The sequence below is a fragment of the Aptenodytes patagonicus genome, chromosome 15 (genome assembly GCF_965638725.1).
Source record: "Aptenodytes patagonicus chromosome 15, bAptPat1.pri.cur, whole genome shotgun sequence".
Taxonomy (NCBI): Eukaryota; Metazoa; Chordata; class Aves; order Sphenisciformes; family Spheniscidae; genus Aptenodytes; species Aptenodytes patagonicus.
In genome coordinates, this window is record NC_134963.1 from 5,414,384 (window position 1) to 5,434,070 (window position 19,687).

The following is a 19,687-nucleotide window of genomic DNA, read 5'->3' on the forward strand; positions in this document are numbered from 1 at the left end:
ATGTAGCTTTTCAGGTTTATCTTATTAGCTTGCAGCAAGATTTTAAGATTTAAGTTTGATTTACCAAGGCATACAGAAGAAATTAACGTCAAGAAAGTTAGATTTTCAGTGGGCTCAATTTCAGCAACTCTCCAGAAAGTGCTGGGTGGCTGAGATTGACTCTCAACTCATCAGAATCCAACCCACAAATGAAAACATGCAACTGAAATTCACAAACTACACTAAAGTAGATCAAACATCTGGAGTTTCAGATCATCCTTCTTAAGCAAACAAAAAGATGTCCAAGTACTTAAAAAAGGCACGACAAGCCTAATTGCAGTACTTGGACATCTGATTAGAATTCAGTGTTTGAAAGCAAACTTAAATGGCAGTAAAAACGCTTTCCAACCTGTTTAACAAAAGTGGTGAGCACTGACAGATCTTGGACTGCAGTGCAAGTTGCAGGTGCTCCACAAGTATCTACCAGACAGCAAAAACTCACTAGTGCTAGGCACTTTTCAAAGATATTTATGGATGTACTTTTCAGGACAGCAACTGAGATCACAGATCTTACTAGCAATTTCTGTTACATTAACTTTACCAAGTAGGAGGGTACTGAGCTTGATTTTTACCAGTTTGTCTACACAGCTTGAAAAAATCTATCCTTTTGCAACTTTATAAAACGTAGACTTTAAAAGTAAGTCTTAATTTAAACTGAGATTTTTCTTCACAATTCAAAAATCAGTGAAATCAGTTTCTTAAGCCAGCTTGACCACTTCAGTTAATCTGTAAGTTGCTGTGCTTTTGGGAGTAGCAACTTTGAAAACAGCATTATGACTTAAGCCCAGTAATTTCTGGAAAAACACACAACTGTGAATAAAAACCTCATACCATGTTAAGATATAAATTAATTCCTAGAACTTCCTACAGTTTGTGGTGTTTTGTTCACTGAAGTTCTTAAGTACATGAAGCACAGCAAAACCTCAAGCCCATAAAGGGCTTTTTTGCTATTTTGCTATTTTTCCCTTAGGGTCAAGGTTTATGATACAAGGTACAATATCCCAAAATTTTAGTGATTTTTCTTTTAAAAAATTCTTCCTCCCTGAACAGTAATTTGAAATATATGAACCAGAAGAGACTAAAATGTCATTTTGTGTGATGGAAGCAGTTCTTTTTTAATTGATGCCAAATATTTCCACTGAGCATTTCTTGGATGGGACTATCAGGGGGCCAGAGGGCGATGAAAACTAAAAGATGTCTCTTCGTCCTTTGGAGCAGTTATTACCTTGCCATAGCTTACAAGCATCAGTTCTATTATAAGCAAGTTCTTTCCACCACTTCTACAAAAGCCCTCAAGGCAAGAACACAAGTGTCTGCTTGTTATTGCGAGCCAGACAATTAAATCATTACTTTCATTTGTCAGGTGGCTTTGAGGTGGTGTTTGAGTTTTAGAGGATATCAGCCAAAACTGCCAAAAGGTATGAAACATGCAAGGCAACTTACTCTGCATTTCTGTATCTTTACCCGATCATTGCAGGCAGCCAGCCTGCTCGCTCACTGGGTTTTCACGTATTTGTCCTAATCCCCAACACCAGGTATTACGAATAAAAATGTGGTTCTATTCTGGAAAGAGATCCTCCAAACATAGCAATGTAAGAACTCATGTTATTTTTCTCTCAACAGCTCCCAACTCTAAGTGACACAAACTACTTCTCCTGTCAGTCTTTCAGATTAAAACTGGATTCTCAGAAATAAAAATGATCTCCCTTTCTCACATCAGAGATTCTGCAAACCAATTACAGCAACTGTCACATATGTAAAACTCCCTGCATTTGTCTGTGCCCCTTGAGATATCAAACTGACTCTTCAAAGCATTCAGTGGGCTGACAAAGGTTGTAAGTGTCTAAAACTTGGTAAACAGGAATGTTGCTGACAAAGAGGATGAAAAATCCAACTTTTTTAGTTGGATTCACATCAGGGGTCACAGAACAGTGACCTGTGTACAGAAGTTCTGCACTACAGAAGAATAATGGTACAGCTAATTTAAATATTCATCATATGTTTGTTCATATATTTAGCTAGAGCCTCCATGCTCCTTGATACAGTATTTCAGCTAAGGATCAAAACTAGCATTTGTCAACACGGGTAAAGTGTACCCATGGGGTAGACTGGGGTTAAACCACAACAAGAAGGTACTTCTCTAACTCTGTGTCTTAACTTACCCCTTTCTTGAAGCTGGTAAGAAAGGTGGAAACTACCTTCTGTTACTAGAAAAAGGAGGATCTTCATACCCTCTTTGGGTGAACTAGAAAGCAATTGAATAGAGGGCTCAAAACACAGGAGATGGGAACCCAGCAACTAGGAATACAGAGTATGTCGTACCAGGGGTCCTAGCAGCACTCCTCCTGACTCATAAGTATGTATAAAATCCCCATAAGGACAAAGAAATAAAAGCTTTACTTTGACATAAAACCTGTGACAAATCTCTAAGCAGGACAAGTGATATCTTAAAAACACTGTATGGATTTTTTTAAGAGGCACTTACAGCCTGAGCTGCTCAAGACTGCATTTTCTGCCAGCTGCTATTTACTTAATCTAGTATATGCCGAGATTAAATTTAGATTTGTTCATTTACACTACAGTACTTTACCAACAGAATAGGTGAAAACTGTCGTCCAAAATTTCCGGTATAATCATGCCGGAAACTATGTCAAAGGTGTCATTTCTCAGAGCACTGAGAACACATTCCCTGCAAGCATCTCATGCCTTCATGAAGTAGAATAAATGTGTACTCATAAACAGAGGCATCCAAACATTCGTAGTCATCTGAATGAAAAAAAACCAAACCTGTACCCTGCATCAAAGATTTAGTTTGAGCCTTGAAAGAATGCATCAGGAGGAAGGAAAGCAGGGAGCTACAACTGGAATATCCTCTCAATGGCTTATGCCATTGAACTACACCAGCTCTCAAACAGAAGAGTCAATTCAAAGACCAGACTTCCAGTTTCTCTTTTTGATGTTAATAGAGCATTTCATACTCCTGTAAGACTTTAAAGTGGTCATCCTACCTAACATTACTGTAGCCTGAGACTATTAGTAACATGCTAATCTTCTTACAAAGCTAGCTTTAAAACCCACGTAAGCAACTAGGGCTAATACAGTTACTATAGATAAAATACCAGCTTTAAACAATGTAATTCATTGATGTTTTGTTGAGGATTTTTTGTGTGAACACATGGGGAAGATTAGTTTGTTTAACTGCTGACTTGTAATAGAACAATGCTGGCTACAGGGATACAATAGAAGCAACCTATCCAGAGATGAAAAACACAGATACTCCCTGTTTTATTTTATTCCTGCTGCAGTCATTGTTATTTGCCAAACAGATGGCCAGTGGGAGACCAGGAGTACTTCACATGTGCATTTGTGCAGCTTGCATTAGGTATTGTACCTGTTTCTTCCAACTGTTCAAACATCATTGACAGTACTGCAAGATATCTTTAGAAGAGGAGATATGTTTCACCACACATCTGCTTCAATTATGTTTACTATTAAGTGCTATGTCCTTAGTAATGGAAAGGGAAGACTAGGATGAAGTCAAGCTGAAAAAGTGCTGACATCACTGCTTGTCTGCCCACATTCACCCACCTCCAACTTTAACATACTATGACTGTCATGATGCAACCATAAATTGTATTGAACAAACTAGGGGATATGTTAAGTATAATGAATAGTTAAGTAGTCTGGTCTTAGAGGCAGTAAAGCATGGAGATGAAATTCACAAAAGGAAAACAATGTTATGGTCTTGCGTATAATTCTAACAGCTCAAGATTTTAAGTGATTTTAAGAGGAAGTGGCAACAAAGGGCATCAGAACCTGGCAGGCTGACTAGGTGTTAGGCAACTATAATAAAAATTAGTATCTCCCTTCTATTTAAAAGCTGATTTTTCAGAAGCAGTAAAAGCATGCCCTGTATTACTGCTATAAACCACATGAAGAATCACCCTTCCTTCTGCCATCTGCTATAAATTTTAGAACAAATTAGGTCCCAGTAGATTTTGGCAAGCTTTGGAGAGCCTGATCTTTGATACCACAAGTGGGTGTATGACTCAAACTTTCCCACCCAACACTTAACATCTCTCCTCCATTTCAATTTGAGATTTGGAGAAAAGCCCGCAGCCTCAACCTCTGACTGTGATGTTACGGTTTAGCTCTTCCAAGGACTGCCAATATCCTCTGGCATAGGAGAGAAACATATGAAATAAGTTGAGACCCGATTTAAAATAAGTATATATACATCTCTAAATAGCCAGATTGCTGTTAAAAATCCCATCGGATTTCTTTCACAGGGAAGCTCTCCCTAGATATGGGCTGCTGCCCAAGGCAAAGCAATCTGTCAGAGTCAGGAGACTAGGACTGGGGGCACCAGGGGAAGGGAAGGAAAGGGAACTGCACAACAGCTCAACTGATAGGAGCTGATATGGGTTCATCTGACTGAAGATTACAAGGAAAAGTCTCTCACCAGCCAGGGTAAGAGGGCAGAGTGGGAAAAAGTAGAATGTGAGAAATTGCCCAGAAGAAAAAAGCGCGTGAAGACTCTGGATAACTTAAAAAGCTTTACCTGAGCCCAAAAATGTGCCGTGATTTTAAGGAAGCAGAGAGGTTGCCTAGATTCATTAATCTTTCCTGTTATCAAAAGTAAAGAGCTTTGTAAGGACTCCAAGCACAATGCAAGCCTGCTTCCACAAATAAGCTATAACTGCTCGTAAAGATGTGCTTAAGCTATTGAAACGCTCAAGGGGCCCAGCACAGATACTTGGTACCTACAGCAGCTGGGCAGAAAGGTCTCTGCTGTGGAAGTGCCGGACAGGAAACTTTTGCTCAGGAAACGCACAAAAAGGCCAAGGATAAAAACAGAGCTGCAGCTTACTCAAATGATGGGCGCTTAACTCCAGAGATTTATGGAGCTGGGATCCAAATACTGTTTTTCATTGTATTTTCAACATATTTGTTTCCTTTCTCATTTGTTTGGGGTTTTTGTTTTTTGAATAACAGTAACACCACCAGATACCCAGAGACTGCAATTTGTGCCTCCTCTTGAAATCACTAAAAATCCTTCCACACTTCCCATTGGAGTCAACGCACACGTTTTCTCCCCCAAGAACAGGACAAAGTGCACAGTTAAAATCCTACCCTTGCTGTGGAAGGAAGCCCTGACATTAAGGATGAATTTTCAACAGAAACTTGGAATTGCTACCTTCTGCGAGCATGTAGAAAACTGTATAAATAAAAATAAGCAGTATCTAAAGCATACTCTTTTATTCATACAATCTTTTTTTAAAGTATCAACTATGCTTTTTAATTTAAGTAAGAGGTGAGCCAGCTGCCAAAACAAACAAGATTCAAGAGCCAGCCAGCGTCCAGTTGTGCTAAGCAAGATACAGTCATTAACTAAAAGGAACCGTTATTAAAATTATCATTATAATAGCATTATTAGCTTAATTACTAGCACCACTGACTACAGCTATATTTCAATAGCACATTTTCTCCAGCTACAGAGCACATTTCCCCTGCATAGTATACCTTACTAAGAACTGCTCACAAGATGAACACAAAACAGCATCATATGTTGTCTTCTTTTCCCAAACATAGTATTTCTAAGTGGTTTTGATTAGAAGAGTTCTAGCAGTGATAACAAGGTTGCAAACAGGACTTTAATTCGCACCTTAGAACACAACACAATCTCATGTAGATAAAATTCTTTAATCTTAATTCAGAATGAATGTTCCCATTAAATGTGACTGCACCTGGTCATACTTAAACATCAGTATTACATCTGTTACCCTAGTGAGCAGTATTTTCTTCCCAGAGATTAAAAACCTCTCATTTAGCATCAGACATCAATATATAAAGTCTAAGAAATGGACTTGAACCCGAGAATTAGGACAGCGGCAAAGAACAGCAGGTTTCTACTCACAGGAACACACCAAAGCTACAGCTGTTGCTACTCACAAGTTTACAGCTACTGTCCTCCCCCATCATAGCGTGTTCACACACGGTTTCCATTCACACAAAATATGAAAACATATCCAGTAATTACTCTTCTGCATTGTCCATCACTTTCCCACAACACATTTCATATTATGGGATCTGAAACTGGTACAGAGCACCCTTTTTGCCACTTATGCATGAAATTTAATCCTTCAGTTTAGCATAATCAGCAATACATATGGAAGAACCGTTTTGAGCCCTGTTATGACTTTTTTTACTTCTAAAACAATAAGGAATAGCATATTAAATCCCCACAAGCAGTCTACAAAACAGAGCATTTGAATATGTTTTGTACATATTAGGAGAAATTTCATTACAAAAGTCAAAAAAGAGTGCATTCTGTGTGCTTCACGATGACAAACAACATTTACAGAAAGCATTAAAAGGGGTCAACAAAAACCTGACTAGGACTTCGATTGGTTTCATGATGTCCAAGTTTCCAGTTAGATGCATAATTATGTATTGTTTTGCCAATGTCTTTGGGGCAACTTTTTAAAATACACACAACCCACTTTTACCATTTGATGTACACATCGGAGGACAGGTAGTAAGAAACACTACACTTGAGTTCTAAATACTCAAACTTTGTAGAGTGTAAGTTTTCCTATTCGTTAGTTTTGTTTCAGACAGAAGCTGTTGCTCCTCAACGAGTTGTCAGATATGAACGTGACAGTGTTAAGATTGAAAATGGAGACAAAATTAGAGCATCTTAACTTAAGTCTTCATTCAAACAAACCTTCCTGACTTCACTGGATGGTTCACACCCAATTAAGGATTTAGCTCTAATTCTATGTAAAAAAACAAGCCACCAGCTGTGACAATTAAATGTTCAGTTACTAGTTCTGTAGAATACTCACACCATATGCATGAAGCATGAGCTCTCTTGAGTATATTTTATATTTGCAGGTCATATTTGTGGGTTTAATAAAAATAATAATGCATACCCTTCTGTTTTTGAAGACATGGGTTCAAGTTCTGGTTTGTGACATGCAGAAAACAAACCAAATAATTTCATCACTTTGGGTTTGCATCATATAAGACTTTACACATACTTAGGATAACGGCCAAGTATTGCTCAAAGAACATGTGATTCCAGTAGTACGATGGACATGCACATCAGCAGAACTACCAGGTAGGAGTGAAGGAGCTTCAAGGATATTACAGTTTTGACTTGTACCACATTGGCAAAACTAAAGAGCATATGTTACAGAGCACATGAAGTAGAGACAAAGCAGCTCAGCTGGAAGATCAAAACAAGCAATTTAGAAATAAATGGACTGAGGCCAGCAACTCCTTTCTATGCCTGGACTGTATACTGAACAAGCTGTTCACAAGACAAAACTGTTTATATAGAAAAATCCACATGACAGTCTTATGACAGGAAATATTACTCTAGAAATTTTTGTGAGTTACTGAAAGGATCACAGGGTTGTAACTACTAAGCTCTGCGTGGTTATGACTTGAAAAGTTACTGCTCACCAGCTGTTCACTACCACCATTCTGGAAGTCAGTACTCCAGAAAGCACTGGTGGCAGAAGGTAGTTCAAGTCCATTCTTCAAGAACTGCAATTCACTGCACCGTATTACCTGGGGCCGTAGGGTCAGTAATTGCCAGCTGGCACCAGAACCACCAACCTGGGACCATAATTTCCAAGGCTGCCCCCGTGTGAATCTGCCAGACCTTGTGAGTCAACGCTCAGCTAGATGCAAAGTCTCCATCACTTCCGCTTCCACGGAGTGCTTATGAAGCAGACCTTAGTGAAGCTATGAATGAGGTATTTTCCTTCCCCTTCCAGTGCTAGAGAACTTGCAGGCTAATCCAGGTTCCTTCCCTCTAGAAGCGTATTTCATGCAAATGTAAACATAGCAGCATAAGAGCCTTTTCTTTAGAATGTTTCTGTGAAATAGTACTTCATATTCATGTTTCTATAACCTTGACTACTCATTTGCATATTCAAGAAAATTTCATCTCTCATCCTTTAAAAAAAATTACTCACCCACAACTCTGTCTCCTACTTTTACTCCCATCTTCCTCATGGCTGCAGCATACAAAGCTACAGCTTGTCTCAGTTCTTCAAAAGTAACTTTCAAGATTTCTTCTTTGCCTTCCTCTGAGGAAAGAAGATCAAAACAACCAGTCAAAAATTATGCATTACGACATAAGTAGAGTCCAGTACAAACAACTAATTGTGGAAGAAAGAGAATATGGAGGAATTTTAGGAAAACAGTTCCCACTAATAGTTATACTTTTTGCTTTTCAAGTTCCTCTTATGCTGTACCAAGCTTTTATTTTTAATGGAAATCAAGTATTAATCAGTAGTATTCATTCAGCAGGCACCAGGACTTTTTTAAAGATAGAAACATGTATCTGCAAAAATGCAAACTATTCACTGGAGGAAGGTGTGTTCTCAAAGAGCATTCATGATAAATAGATTGCACTCACCAAGGCTACTTTCTAACATGGCAGTAACAACCTCATTTTCCCTTTTTGCTCAGTTTTCTCATTAGGGCTAGGAAGCAGCAGCAAGGTGCCAACTTTAGGTTTTATTACAGCAAGTCACCATTGACTAGAAAATCATGCACATATAGTTACTAAGGTCTGACTTTCAATATGCTTTTTAAACATCTGCGTTTGCCAACATACCACAAAGCAAGTAAACTAAACCGGATTCCATTCATCTGTGAAAAGATCTGCAGGGTGTTTTCATTTTCATACTGAATGTCAGATGTTACATAAGCTGTTAATAAATCACTCGTGAAACAAAATGAACAAATCTAAGTGTTATGAAAGACAAAGTTTGTCATCTTAAAGGTCCCTTCCTGTACTTCCTCAGTGTGACTCCTGCAAACCATTTGGCCTGTCCTGTTTCCAGTATCCAGCACTTCTTATGAAAACACATATGCCAAGGATGTCACAAAAGTGTACTGCATGCCCTGGTACAGCAGGTCCTTGCAGAACAGCTACCATCACTCTGATTTCCTTAAGCAGGGAACAGTATTTTTACCATTTTGCCTTCTTAGACTCCCATCCCAGTAAATTTAGACCTACATGGAGCAAGAGAGCAGGTTGTGATGGGAAACAACACAGCAGTCAATTAACATGTAGTTCATAAGCTGAGCAGGGACTGCTGACAGGTACTGTGTTCCCATAGAACAACAGAAAACGGGACTCTGATCTTATTCCATGATTAAAGCCCCCAGGAGAAGGGAGTCACAAATAAGAGATTCACAGTGGGAGCCACATGAAATTGTTTAGGAAAGTTACATCTACATTCCTGTGCTCTATTACACCCACATTGCTCCCACAGAATCATCCCTAGCGAACACACGAATCTGACAGGTTCCCTAAACACCACTCTGACCTAGCAGTGAGGGGTTAACAAAAAATACTCTGACTTAAGAGATCTTAAGAAGATTAAATACAGCAGAAGGTCATGAAAAGAGATGCAGGTGGAAGTCTGTTCACCACAGAGAAGTAAATGTGTTCACTCCGGGACTGATACAGTATTCAACTGGAAAAAAATTTTGCTCCTGTTGGTATCACCACCTGTGATTATGTGACACAAAGCAGTGAGTCTCCAGTACACCCCATGACTTCCTAACAAGAAACAAGATCTACAGGGACAGTGTAATCACATACCAAACCAAATAATTTACTAAGTTGATAATAACTCCTTCAATAATTTGAACTGAAAGTATTAAACTCCACTTTTTCCTCAAGTTGCATGTTTAGCTTTTAGCATTAACAAATCAATCATATCAATTCTACATACATTTAGAGCTGACTTACTAATCAGTGTTTGGCTTTCAGGTGTTGCACAAGATGTACTTAATAAGTACATTGATTTCCCCCCCCCCCCCCATTAAATAATACATAAGAAGCTTTCCTAATGATCTCAGAATCTGAAAGTGACGAGTTCATCACTTTGAAGCCAGCTGTTACAAGCCTCATTTCTATCAGACTTCACCAGATCAATTCTTATTACACCAAAACCGGGTCACAGATTTTTCCCATTCTCTCTGAACTGGCAGCTGATTTTATATATATATATATATATATATATATATATATATATATATATAAAATATATGTGTGTGTATGAATATGATCAGAGTTTCTTTCAATACCTCTAAGCAGTAAAATGCAACTGATAAGTATTTCTTCTTCAGAAGTAAGCTTACAGAAGACGATTCTCTTAGCCATTTAAAAACAATGTGAGACAACAGAACAACAGTAATACATATGTAATTCAAAAACTGATCTCCATGCATCAGGAATCAGAAACTAAGACTTTTAACACCTACACAATCAATCCATACTTCTGCATAATTTTCTCTGCTAGTGAGCTGTAAGACTACATTGTTTATTGTTAAGCTACTAAGAAGCATCACCGCTTGGTCAGTCATAAGATAAGGATTAGGTCCTGCAAAAGGGAAGCTCAGAATACAACTCCCTAAGGAAGCACTCACACACCTGCACAGAAGCTAATCCCATCTAACAGAGACGAGAATAATTTTTTTAAAGTTACCAAAGTCAGCAGATACAGGGAAGGGACTTTATTGTCTTAATATGACCATCCTCATTATGACATACCTGGATTTTACTACACTTTAATATCTTCTCCAGTATAACAAAAAATTAAGACTGAGCTTTAGTGTTCCAGAAAAGTGAAATTCCAAGTCTTCCACGCATATAACTTTCCTTCCTTTCTGTATTGTCAAAAGCAGAGTTAATTCATACCTACGCCCCATGTATTCCTTAGTATTCCTAAGATAAAAGGCATAGGAAGAGCGTGGGAAGGACAATACCAAGCAACAGTGCCAAAATACTTCCCGAAGGCAAACATTAGGCAAGTGTTTATGACAAGTGTGAAGTAATAGCTCAAATATTGAGTGATGCTAAACACAGCATGATCTCCACTACCTTAATGTAGTTAAGCACATTCTAAGACTTCATTTAGTTTGCCGAGGACTTTTCAGAACTATCTATATTCCCAGAGCATATTGTGCTGTTTTTTGCAGAGCTGTATCAGATTCTGCAGAGTTACTGACTTTATTTTCCTCTTTTCTCCTCACCCAAGCCAGTTTATTTCAAGGTTTCATAAAAAGCAGAGCTGTTTTATAAGGCCTAGTCTTGTGAACTATAAATAAATACAAGCCATTAATTCTTCCTTACTTGCTGCATACAGTGCAATCTTGTCATTGTCCTTGTGCTTCAGAAGATTTTCTGCATAGTTCAGACGGCTACCTTTAAACCACTCCGGGACATCCGCAATACTTTTGGACGTATCAATCACCTGAAAAAAAAGATAATACATTTATGGAAAACTGTAATATAATTTCTTTTTTAGAGCATTGTACAGAAATCAGCTAATTAATTCCAAGCTCTTTATACACTATTAGGCAAGAATCATTTCTCCCAGCTTACAGATGGCAAACAGGCACTAGATCCTATAGTTATAGGCCTGGAAAGATTAATGATTTGTTAACTGTCACAAGCAAAGACATCATTACAACAAAACTAGAAAGAGTTCCTTGCTGACAGTTCTGCCTTCGAACCAGCCTTAAATACACCAGTGAAGCGAACCACTATGGCTACATCCAGACCACAAGACACACGCAAACCACAGTGCACACTGGGTTTTTGCCTCTGGGAACATCCCGAACAGGGACTGAGCTACAGCATACTGTAGCTCTCTACCAGGCCATACGCTTCAGCCTCCCTCTTACAAAAATCAAAGCACAGGAAGGTGCGAGTACCCAGTCTCCCCCAGCATGAGTCACAAGGTACGGAGACCAACATCAGGAACTTAAGACAATGGTGATTCAAATTAACCCTAGGCTAAATAAGTGACCTGCACAGTCAAACATGGAATAAAAAGCTTCAACTTTTTAGTTAATTCTCCATTTTAAGAATGAAGTAAAGAATTGCAGTAAACATTTAAGTACCCCACAGCTTCATCCGGAGTGCAGAAATACCACTACTAACCTCTACAACTAACAAATATTGTATTACAAACTGTCAGAGTGCATATTTCTACCATACGTGATTTGCTGTTTTCTAAAAAATAAAAAAGAGGGTCCAAAAACCTAATAAGCCCATAAGTAATTCACCATTTAGGACAGACATGCAAAGAATTGAAAAATGCAATGAAAAGCTAAGACTATACCTTTAATAATAGTGATAGGTAAAGAACCCCTTAGCATTAGCCACAAAGGTCTGTAAATTCCTTCTGAAATGCCCCACTGTTTAGAGATTCAACTGCCCAGCAGCACAAGTATTTTGTAATCTTTCAATTGAAACTTCATAGTTGTTTTTTGAAAGCTTCAGCCTGTACCCTCAGGTTCTCTCATGGACTGCACATGCATTACAGAGACAGCATTCTTTCAGACCAATTAAAATGCTCTTCCGAAAGCCAGAGAGAACTCAAAATACCTGCCATTCCAGAAAACCCAATATTTTTGTGCTTTGAGATGCACAGTATATGTATTACTGGAGGCAATCCTAAAATTAATTTTTATAAAGAGAAGTTAAGCTCATGTGGAAATGCTCTACTCTATCACTTTATTTCAAATGAATTTTCTAAAAATGGGAACACTCAAGATTTCTTTGCTTGTAACAGTTAGCTAGAACTGGGTTATAGCATTTACAATTTATCAACTCAGGCTGCATTAATATGTTTTTATACCAACATATATTACTGCAGTAATTAGAAGCCACTCTTAAAACTGACTCATTACTGAATTCCTTAGCTTGAAGAAAAGCGAGCAGAATATTTTCAGCATTTTCCAGGACAAGATCAATATAATCCTATTTTTTCCTGAAGTGGAACACCCCTTCAAAGAGCTCCAGGTGGTGCTGGTGCTCCAAGGTGCTGGACTCACATACTTGATGCTCCATTATTTTCTACTCAGATAACATCTGAGTAGACTCCTAGTTAAGCCAAATCTCTTTGGTAGAGGTACTTCGTTATATGTACAACCTGATCTCTCCCTTAGAGGAAAGTTCTCAGCAAGCAACAGAAACTCAAGGTTGCTAATTTAGTGAAAGATCCCAGCTAGATCCCAGTTCTAGCAAGTCTATAAAAATGCAGAGCTTTGCAACAAGCCTTTCACTTCATACAGTCCCAACAAATGCTCAGCAAGTCTACAGGAAAGGGAAAGAAGTGCAGTCTACAGTACTGCTGACTGCAGTCCTCATTAAATGAGTAAGGCTTTGCTCCTACTTACAGCAGCACTAAGGCATACAAGGCAAGTTTGTGTGGTTAGGTGAACATGCCAAGCTACAGCTGTACTCCCATGCCACCAGCTCCTGCTCTGCAATTGCTCTTCACAGCAGCTAATCAGTGACCACTTCCCAAGCCTCAGCAGCTACAAATAAGCATCACATCAGCAGTATCCTCTGTCCACATCTCTACTGCATTTCCCCTCCTTGAAGTGGTTTGCTAGTTGTGCTATAACCATGCATTATCATGCCCCAGAGATTCTGCTTACCCTAAGCAGAGACTACACCTTTGAGAATGAATCTCACCATTACCGTAAGACAGATAATCCTTGCCTTACTGTAATACATGCGATGTTCTGTATGACCTGAAGAGCAGAATAGGGTGCCTCATGAAAAGCTAGAGAGCAGACACTATCAGAACACTCAAAGCAGCCCCTCCACAGGAACAGCTGTCAGGTGCTTCTTGTAGCAAAAAGAGAAATAAGTTTAGACTACACTCCTCATTTAAAATCAACAGCTACTTGTAACTTGACATAACAATGCCAGCATTGCCATGCCAGGATAGCTCTGTACACTGCAACTACCTTTGTTCTCTTCAGAAGAGACATGGATATCAATGGCTATAGAGCAACATGAGCATGTCTACATCAAATACTTAAAACCTTTACTAAGTTTAAATAAAACACTGGCTGCCTGTATTACATATACACAAAGTTTTATTGTTTTTCTTCAAATGACCTGTGAAAGTAGAAACTGTTTCACCAGCTAGGAACAAAGGAATCAACTCTGGTTCATGAAAAATTTTATTTTCCTCCAAGAATAACGCTTACTTCCAACAAGCAGCAGGGATCAAGTTATAGGACACTTCAAACTTTTCAGCTCCTTAGCTACCACCGAAGAGCTCAGGTACTGTGACCAGCCTTTCCTCCTGACATGCAACAGAAATGGACCAATGGTAAGGACTAACAGCAAGTCAGCTTCAAGGCTCAACAAAGCTGGAGTCAAGCCTTGAAGCTGACACTGAGGGAAAATTTAGAGGCAAACACCAAGGTCCATAGAGTGAGTCAAGTATCTTCTGCAGTACTTGTCTATCAGCTGACTCTGCCTCTCCTGTTTTAAGATCTCAAGATCTTAAAAGGGGGCGCAAGACCCTTGTAGAATAGGCATGCAGGAGCCTAGAAGCTCACAAGTAGTCTAGTTAAAGCCTTCCTAGACATCCCTATCTTCTTGCTTCTCATCCTCAGGAAACATCCATTTTTAGGCCACCATTGCCTGCTTCAGTCTCCCTTCCAGTTCACCAGCCATTGGTGGTATCTGGAGGGACAGACTTCCAGGAGTGCCAGTCCTGTAAGGCAAGAGAACAAGTGTTACTGTCCAGCTTGTTCAGTACAGATACAAGGGTGCAAAATAGCTCCTCTGAACTACTTGCTCAGGACAGTTTGCATTCATGTGGAAATTTAGAAAAATAGCCTTGCTAACAGCACAGAATATGTAGACAAAATAGACAGTATCCAAATACAACCTGGCCAGATTTTGAACTACCTTCTATAGAAAAAAATAAAAGATTAGTGTTTACAGCCTTCAGACTACATACTTCAGAAAAGCAGGCTAGTTCTTGCATTCTTGCTGAATTCACTCTTCTAAAGGGTGGGTCACATTAAGACACCTGAGCATGCAGTTTCATAGCAGGAAGAACCACTTGATCTATCATACCATGCAATACAGAAATTTGTAAGACAGGAAAAAGCAAAAGAAACTTATCAGTTCCCTCTGCAGAACTACCAGTACTCCAAGTGTTCTTGGAACAGATGGCCTCCAGAGATTAAGATACAAGTCCAGTCCTCTCTCTAAGTCCCCAGAAGCTTCCTCTGCATCAAGCTTTTGAAGTAATTAGTCCATCTTCCTCAGATGGAAAACCACAGGGTGATGCTGACATCCTACACCAGGACCATACAAGGCCTCCAGCTTTGCCCTCCATTTGCAAGAGCTTCGAAGTCACCTTTATCTCAAAGCAACACTGTGGCATGGTCTGGTATTCCACCTGTGATTGCATTCAACCACTACCATTCCCTCAGAGATATTTCAAGCCTACACCCGATTGCAGAGACTTCCATAACCGGTTCTACAAAACTGGAGTGGAACAGGTGTGTTTATCAGGTAAGCTGACTCAGGAACATAAACATGAACTTGACTGCATGCCAGCACTTACAAAATCAAGATGATATTCTACCAGCATAATCCTAAAGCAGAAGGCAGTATATTGGTAGACTCTTCACAAGCAGCCAGGACTGCCAAGGTATGTGACAGCACATAACCACAAGGACACTAGAGCATAACTGTTTAGGACAATAGAACTTGAGGATTTTACTGTCCTAAAGTGTGGACAAGGAAGTTCAGCACTATACACTTGACAGATTCTCCGTATCACTTGCAAAGGTCCCAGGAACAGGTCAAAAGATTGATTGTAAGACTGGTTTATCTCCCCTTTGTGTTGCACTTGACTGTTTAAGATAAATACTGACTTACCTCATCATACAGGTGAGAATATATGATGTTACTGTACTTCCAGAATTCTGCCCAGAAGTCTGAGTAGGATTCCACTGACCACTGGTATAAGTCATCGTAGTTGGCTAGGAATAATAGACGTCTGTTAGTGTTATGCAGAGAATTACAGGAATTTAGACAAACTACAATTAGGGATATCCCGGAAAAAGAAAATTTGTGGGTAAGACAACCAGCAAGATAAAACTGATCACACAGAGTAGGTCACTTATCTGTTCAAGGCAAGTGACTATGGCATCAATAGAAATAGTCTACCTGAACAGATGGCATCATTTCACCTCACTGTGCTACAAGCCATTTGCCACCACAGAGATAGGGACCTTTTCTAATAACCCTGTGCAACATCTACCCCTCCCAGTCAGTGAAACTGAAGATAGACAGCAAGACAGGGTCCTGCTTGCTGACACTTCCACTCCCTATCATATCCATGTGATGCTTTCATATAGTAAAAGATAAACAAGTCTGCCTGACAAGACATATTTGCTGTATGGTTCTAGTCCAGGACCAAAGACCTCTGATAGGATGGTAACATGAAGATTAGATGAACTCATTAGCTAACTGCAATATCAATAGCACTGTTACAAAGGAAGCATGCATTATGCCTCAATATATAAGGGGTCCGACAGACTGCAGCTTACCTTTTCATGCTAAAACAGCATGAATGAAGTGAAACAAGATGTTTACTAGCTAGATATTAAAACCATGACCTGGCATTAAAAACACAGAAATGAGCAGTTTAAGTCTTACATGACTGAGACAGATGAAGTAATATGAGGAATGCATACCAAAAACACAATTCAAACTAAATACTGAAAAATCAGTGTGTAAAACAGTTTTAGGTATGAATAACTGAAGCTGATTTCTCATCACCAGCTTAAAAGTGACATTGCTAAGTCATGTCCATGCTGCCTGAAGCTGTGCCAACAGCCAAATTAAACATGAATATCTGCTATCAGTGACAGTAGTAACAGTTTCCTGCTCTGCCAACTGTGTTTCCTATTTGATGCTTTCAGCTAAACACTTGAAGTCATTTCCTCCAATTATCTTTGGTTTGTCATTCTGTTACCCAGCTGATTGCTTCAGAAGTCATCTTTGCATCCTCTTCCTACAAGGAGGACATCTTCCAGCTTTATAAGAGAAGAAACACTCAAAACCATCTCTACAGTTACTCACACTTGATCACTACAGCTGTTTCCCCACCCAGCCTATCCCTTCCACATCTTATTCCACTCAAGTCTTTTCCATCAATATAAGATTACTCTCTAGGTATTACTGACATAGAAGCAAAGGCAAAGACTCTTCTCCATAACTCAGCTTTTGCCTACATATTGCCTCAATCTCAGCCTCCTATGTACCTTTTTTTACACTCCACCCAAATTACTCTTCACTATTCTGTACACTGCACATCAGCTGGTGTGGGGATAAGACTTTACCAAAGGAAAGTTCAAGCTTCCATCTCTTCCTTCAAAAACCAATTGTAGCGCATGCTCCGAGTCATTTCATAAGTGCAAAAAGCTGCAAGTCACCACTAATTTGATTTCTTACAATATGAACAGTTTGTTCTGCCTTGTCTATACAGTTTGTCCCCAAATGAGCTTTAGCATTCAAGTCCTTCGGAGCACAGTCCTGTTATTCGGCAATTAAACATTGCATCTCATTACTGTATTTTCAGGGTTGGACAGAGCCGTGCTGTTTAAAGGGTTATATTGCCCTTAGCTCTCCTCAGTCAGTCTACATCTTGATGTTACATAAAGAATCCATTCTTGGTTGTTGACTAACACACAGACCAATGAACATCACTTCAGATCTAATCGAAGTTGACAAAGGTTTCTGTATATGCACAGGAATCCACATTTAACTGGAGACAGCCTCTTCAAAATGGGGGTGAAAAGAGTTCAGCTCTTACAGCCATAAACATGGACAGCCCATCTGAAACTGCATTCAGTCTTGATCATACAAGTACAGTTACATGACATTTCTCCTCAGGAGTTAGCTAAAATCCTGTAGTAACTTGCTTCCTACGTAGCAGGAGAGTTAGACACTATACTTTTGTATTCAAATGGGAAACCCCCCAGCAGTCAAACTAATGACCTGGCTTGCCCACATATTACATTCCCAATCAAGATGCACAATTGTTTTCCAAACATGAACTGCTAAAAGCACTAGCTATATTGCTACTACTCCAAAATGTCTCTGCTTATACCACAGACACATTTATATTGGACTGACAAACTTGTCAGGCCACTTGCCAAAACTACTCCCTCCATCCCCCATCAGACAAATGATTACAGGAAAGCTACACAAGCAACCTGGCCCCCAAATACTTAGGGAGAACAGACATCATAAAGCAAGCTAGTCAGAACTGGATGGTTTGACCCCCACACGCACTGAAGTCCACCTGGTTCATGATGTGAATGAGCCCACACAACCAGCACCACCGACTCCTGATACCCTGGAGACACCACCTACAGTTAGCAGTCATTAAAAAAAACAGAACAGTCTGGGTTGAAAGACATATCTGGAGGTTCAACCCCCTACTCAAAGCAGGGCTAAATTCAAAGTTGACAGGTTGTCTCTAAGTCAAAGGACTGCACACCTATTCACAGCCATATAGGTACTTCTGAATGAGCATGAAGGAAGAGCTTAAAGTTCAAGAGCTTGGGCAGATGCATAGCAAAAATCCTTGGTTTCCACCACTGAACCAACTTATGCATCACCTTTCACTTCCAGCATACTTAGAAGTTACAAAGCCATACTCTTCACAAAGATGAAGTTGCAACCATGGCCTTAACTCAAATCTCACATGCATATGTTGTTTAAGCACCATATTAAGGCTTACATTAACCTCACAGCCATGATGGCAGTGATCCCTCCCTTCCCACACACCCTTAAAACACTAAGTCACTTCAGAACTGCTGCTCTCCCCAAGAAATCCCTGCAAGCAGGACCTCAGCTACGCACAGGAGCAGTCAGGAGCACACAGCAGGTACCAACGCTGACGCTGCCTGGGCTGACATCTAGCAGCAGCAGCATAAACAGATAAAAGCCGCCTGCATTGCACAGCGGCGTGTACCTTCACGCTAAGCGAGAGACTGCACCGGAGGCCTCTGCACGAGGCACAAGCAGAGCATCCCACTCGCAGCCTGGACCACTTTGCCCCCTCCTGCCCCGGGGAATGTCCGGGCACCCTGACCCCTCTTTAGGGTAAGGGTAGACAGACGGCCCGCAGCCCTGCCGCGGACCCGCGGTAAGGCCAGCCCCAGGGAAGCAAAGCCCCGCCGGCCCCCACGGCCAGAGCCAGAGCAGAGCCCGAGGGCCTCCCCGCCTGGGCGCTGCCTGCCCGCCCGCCCCCGCCTAGCGCTCACCCAGGCGGAGCCCGCAGCTGCTGGCCACGGCGGCGCGGAACCGGTCCATGTGGGTGTTGCGCTTCGTGTCAGGCTCCCACATCACCTGCGATTCCATGATCTCGGGCTCCCGGGACATGACGACGATGGCGGCGGCAAACGAGCGAGCGTCCCGCGGAGCGCCGACACCACACCCGCCCCCCGCGGCCCCTCAGCCCTGACTGCAGGGCCCCTCCTCCGGGCGCAGCCCTTTAAGTTCCGCCGATCTCTACCAGCCACCTCACTCCGTAACCTTCCGCCGGCGAGAAAAGAGTGCGGGGCGTTGCGCCCCGCCCGCCGAGGGGGCGGCGAGCACGGCGGGGCGCCGAGGGAGGGGAGGGGAGGGGCGGCGCGGCGCGGCCCGGCCCCGCCACCGCCACCGCCACCGCCCCAGCGGTCCCCCGCCTGGAGAACGCGAGGGTCGTCCTCCTACGGCTCCCTCAGGATCGCGGGGGGAAGGCGCGGTCGGTGCGGAATGAATGGGGGG

The 19,687-nt window shown here is 40.9% G+C and overlaps 1 protein-coding gene across 1 annotated transcript in view; it reads right to left on the reverse strand.

The window, feature by feature from the left end:
• AACS (acetoacetyl-CoA synthetase) overlaps nucleotides 1–19,410 on the reverse strand; it is a 44,034-nt gene extending 24,624 nt beyond the window's left edge. Inside the window, exons 1-4 of the mRNA XM_076352830.1 lie at nucleotides 19,183–19,410; nucleotides 15,782–15,885; nucleotides 11,207–11,327; nucleotides 8,028–8,141 (exon numbers count right to left, since the gene is read on the reverse strand). Of these exons, the coding sequence (XP_076208945.1) occupies nucleotides 8,028–8,141; nucleotides 11,207–11,327; nucleotides 15,782–15,885; nucleotides 19,183–19,300 (457 nt within the window). The 5' untranslated portion in view covers nucleotides 19,301–19,410. The remainder of the gene's footprint in view (nucleotides 1–8,027; nucleotides 8,142–11,206; nucleotides 11,328–15,781; nucleotides 15,886–19,182) is intronic.
• Between the last annotated feature and the right edge of the window lie 277 nt (nucleotides 19,411–19,687).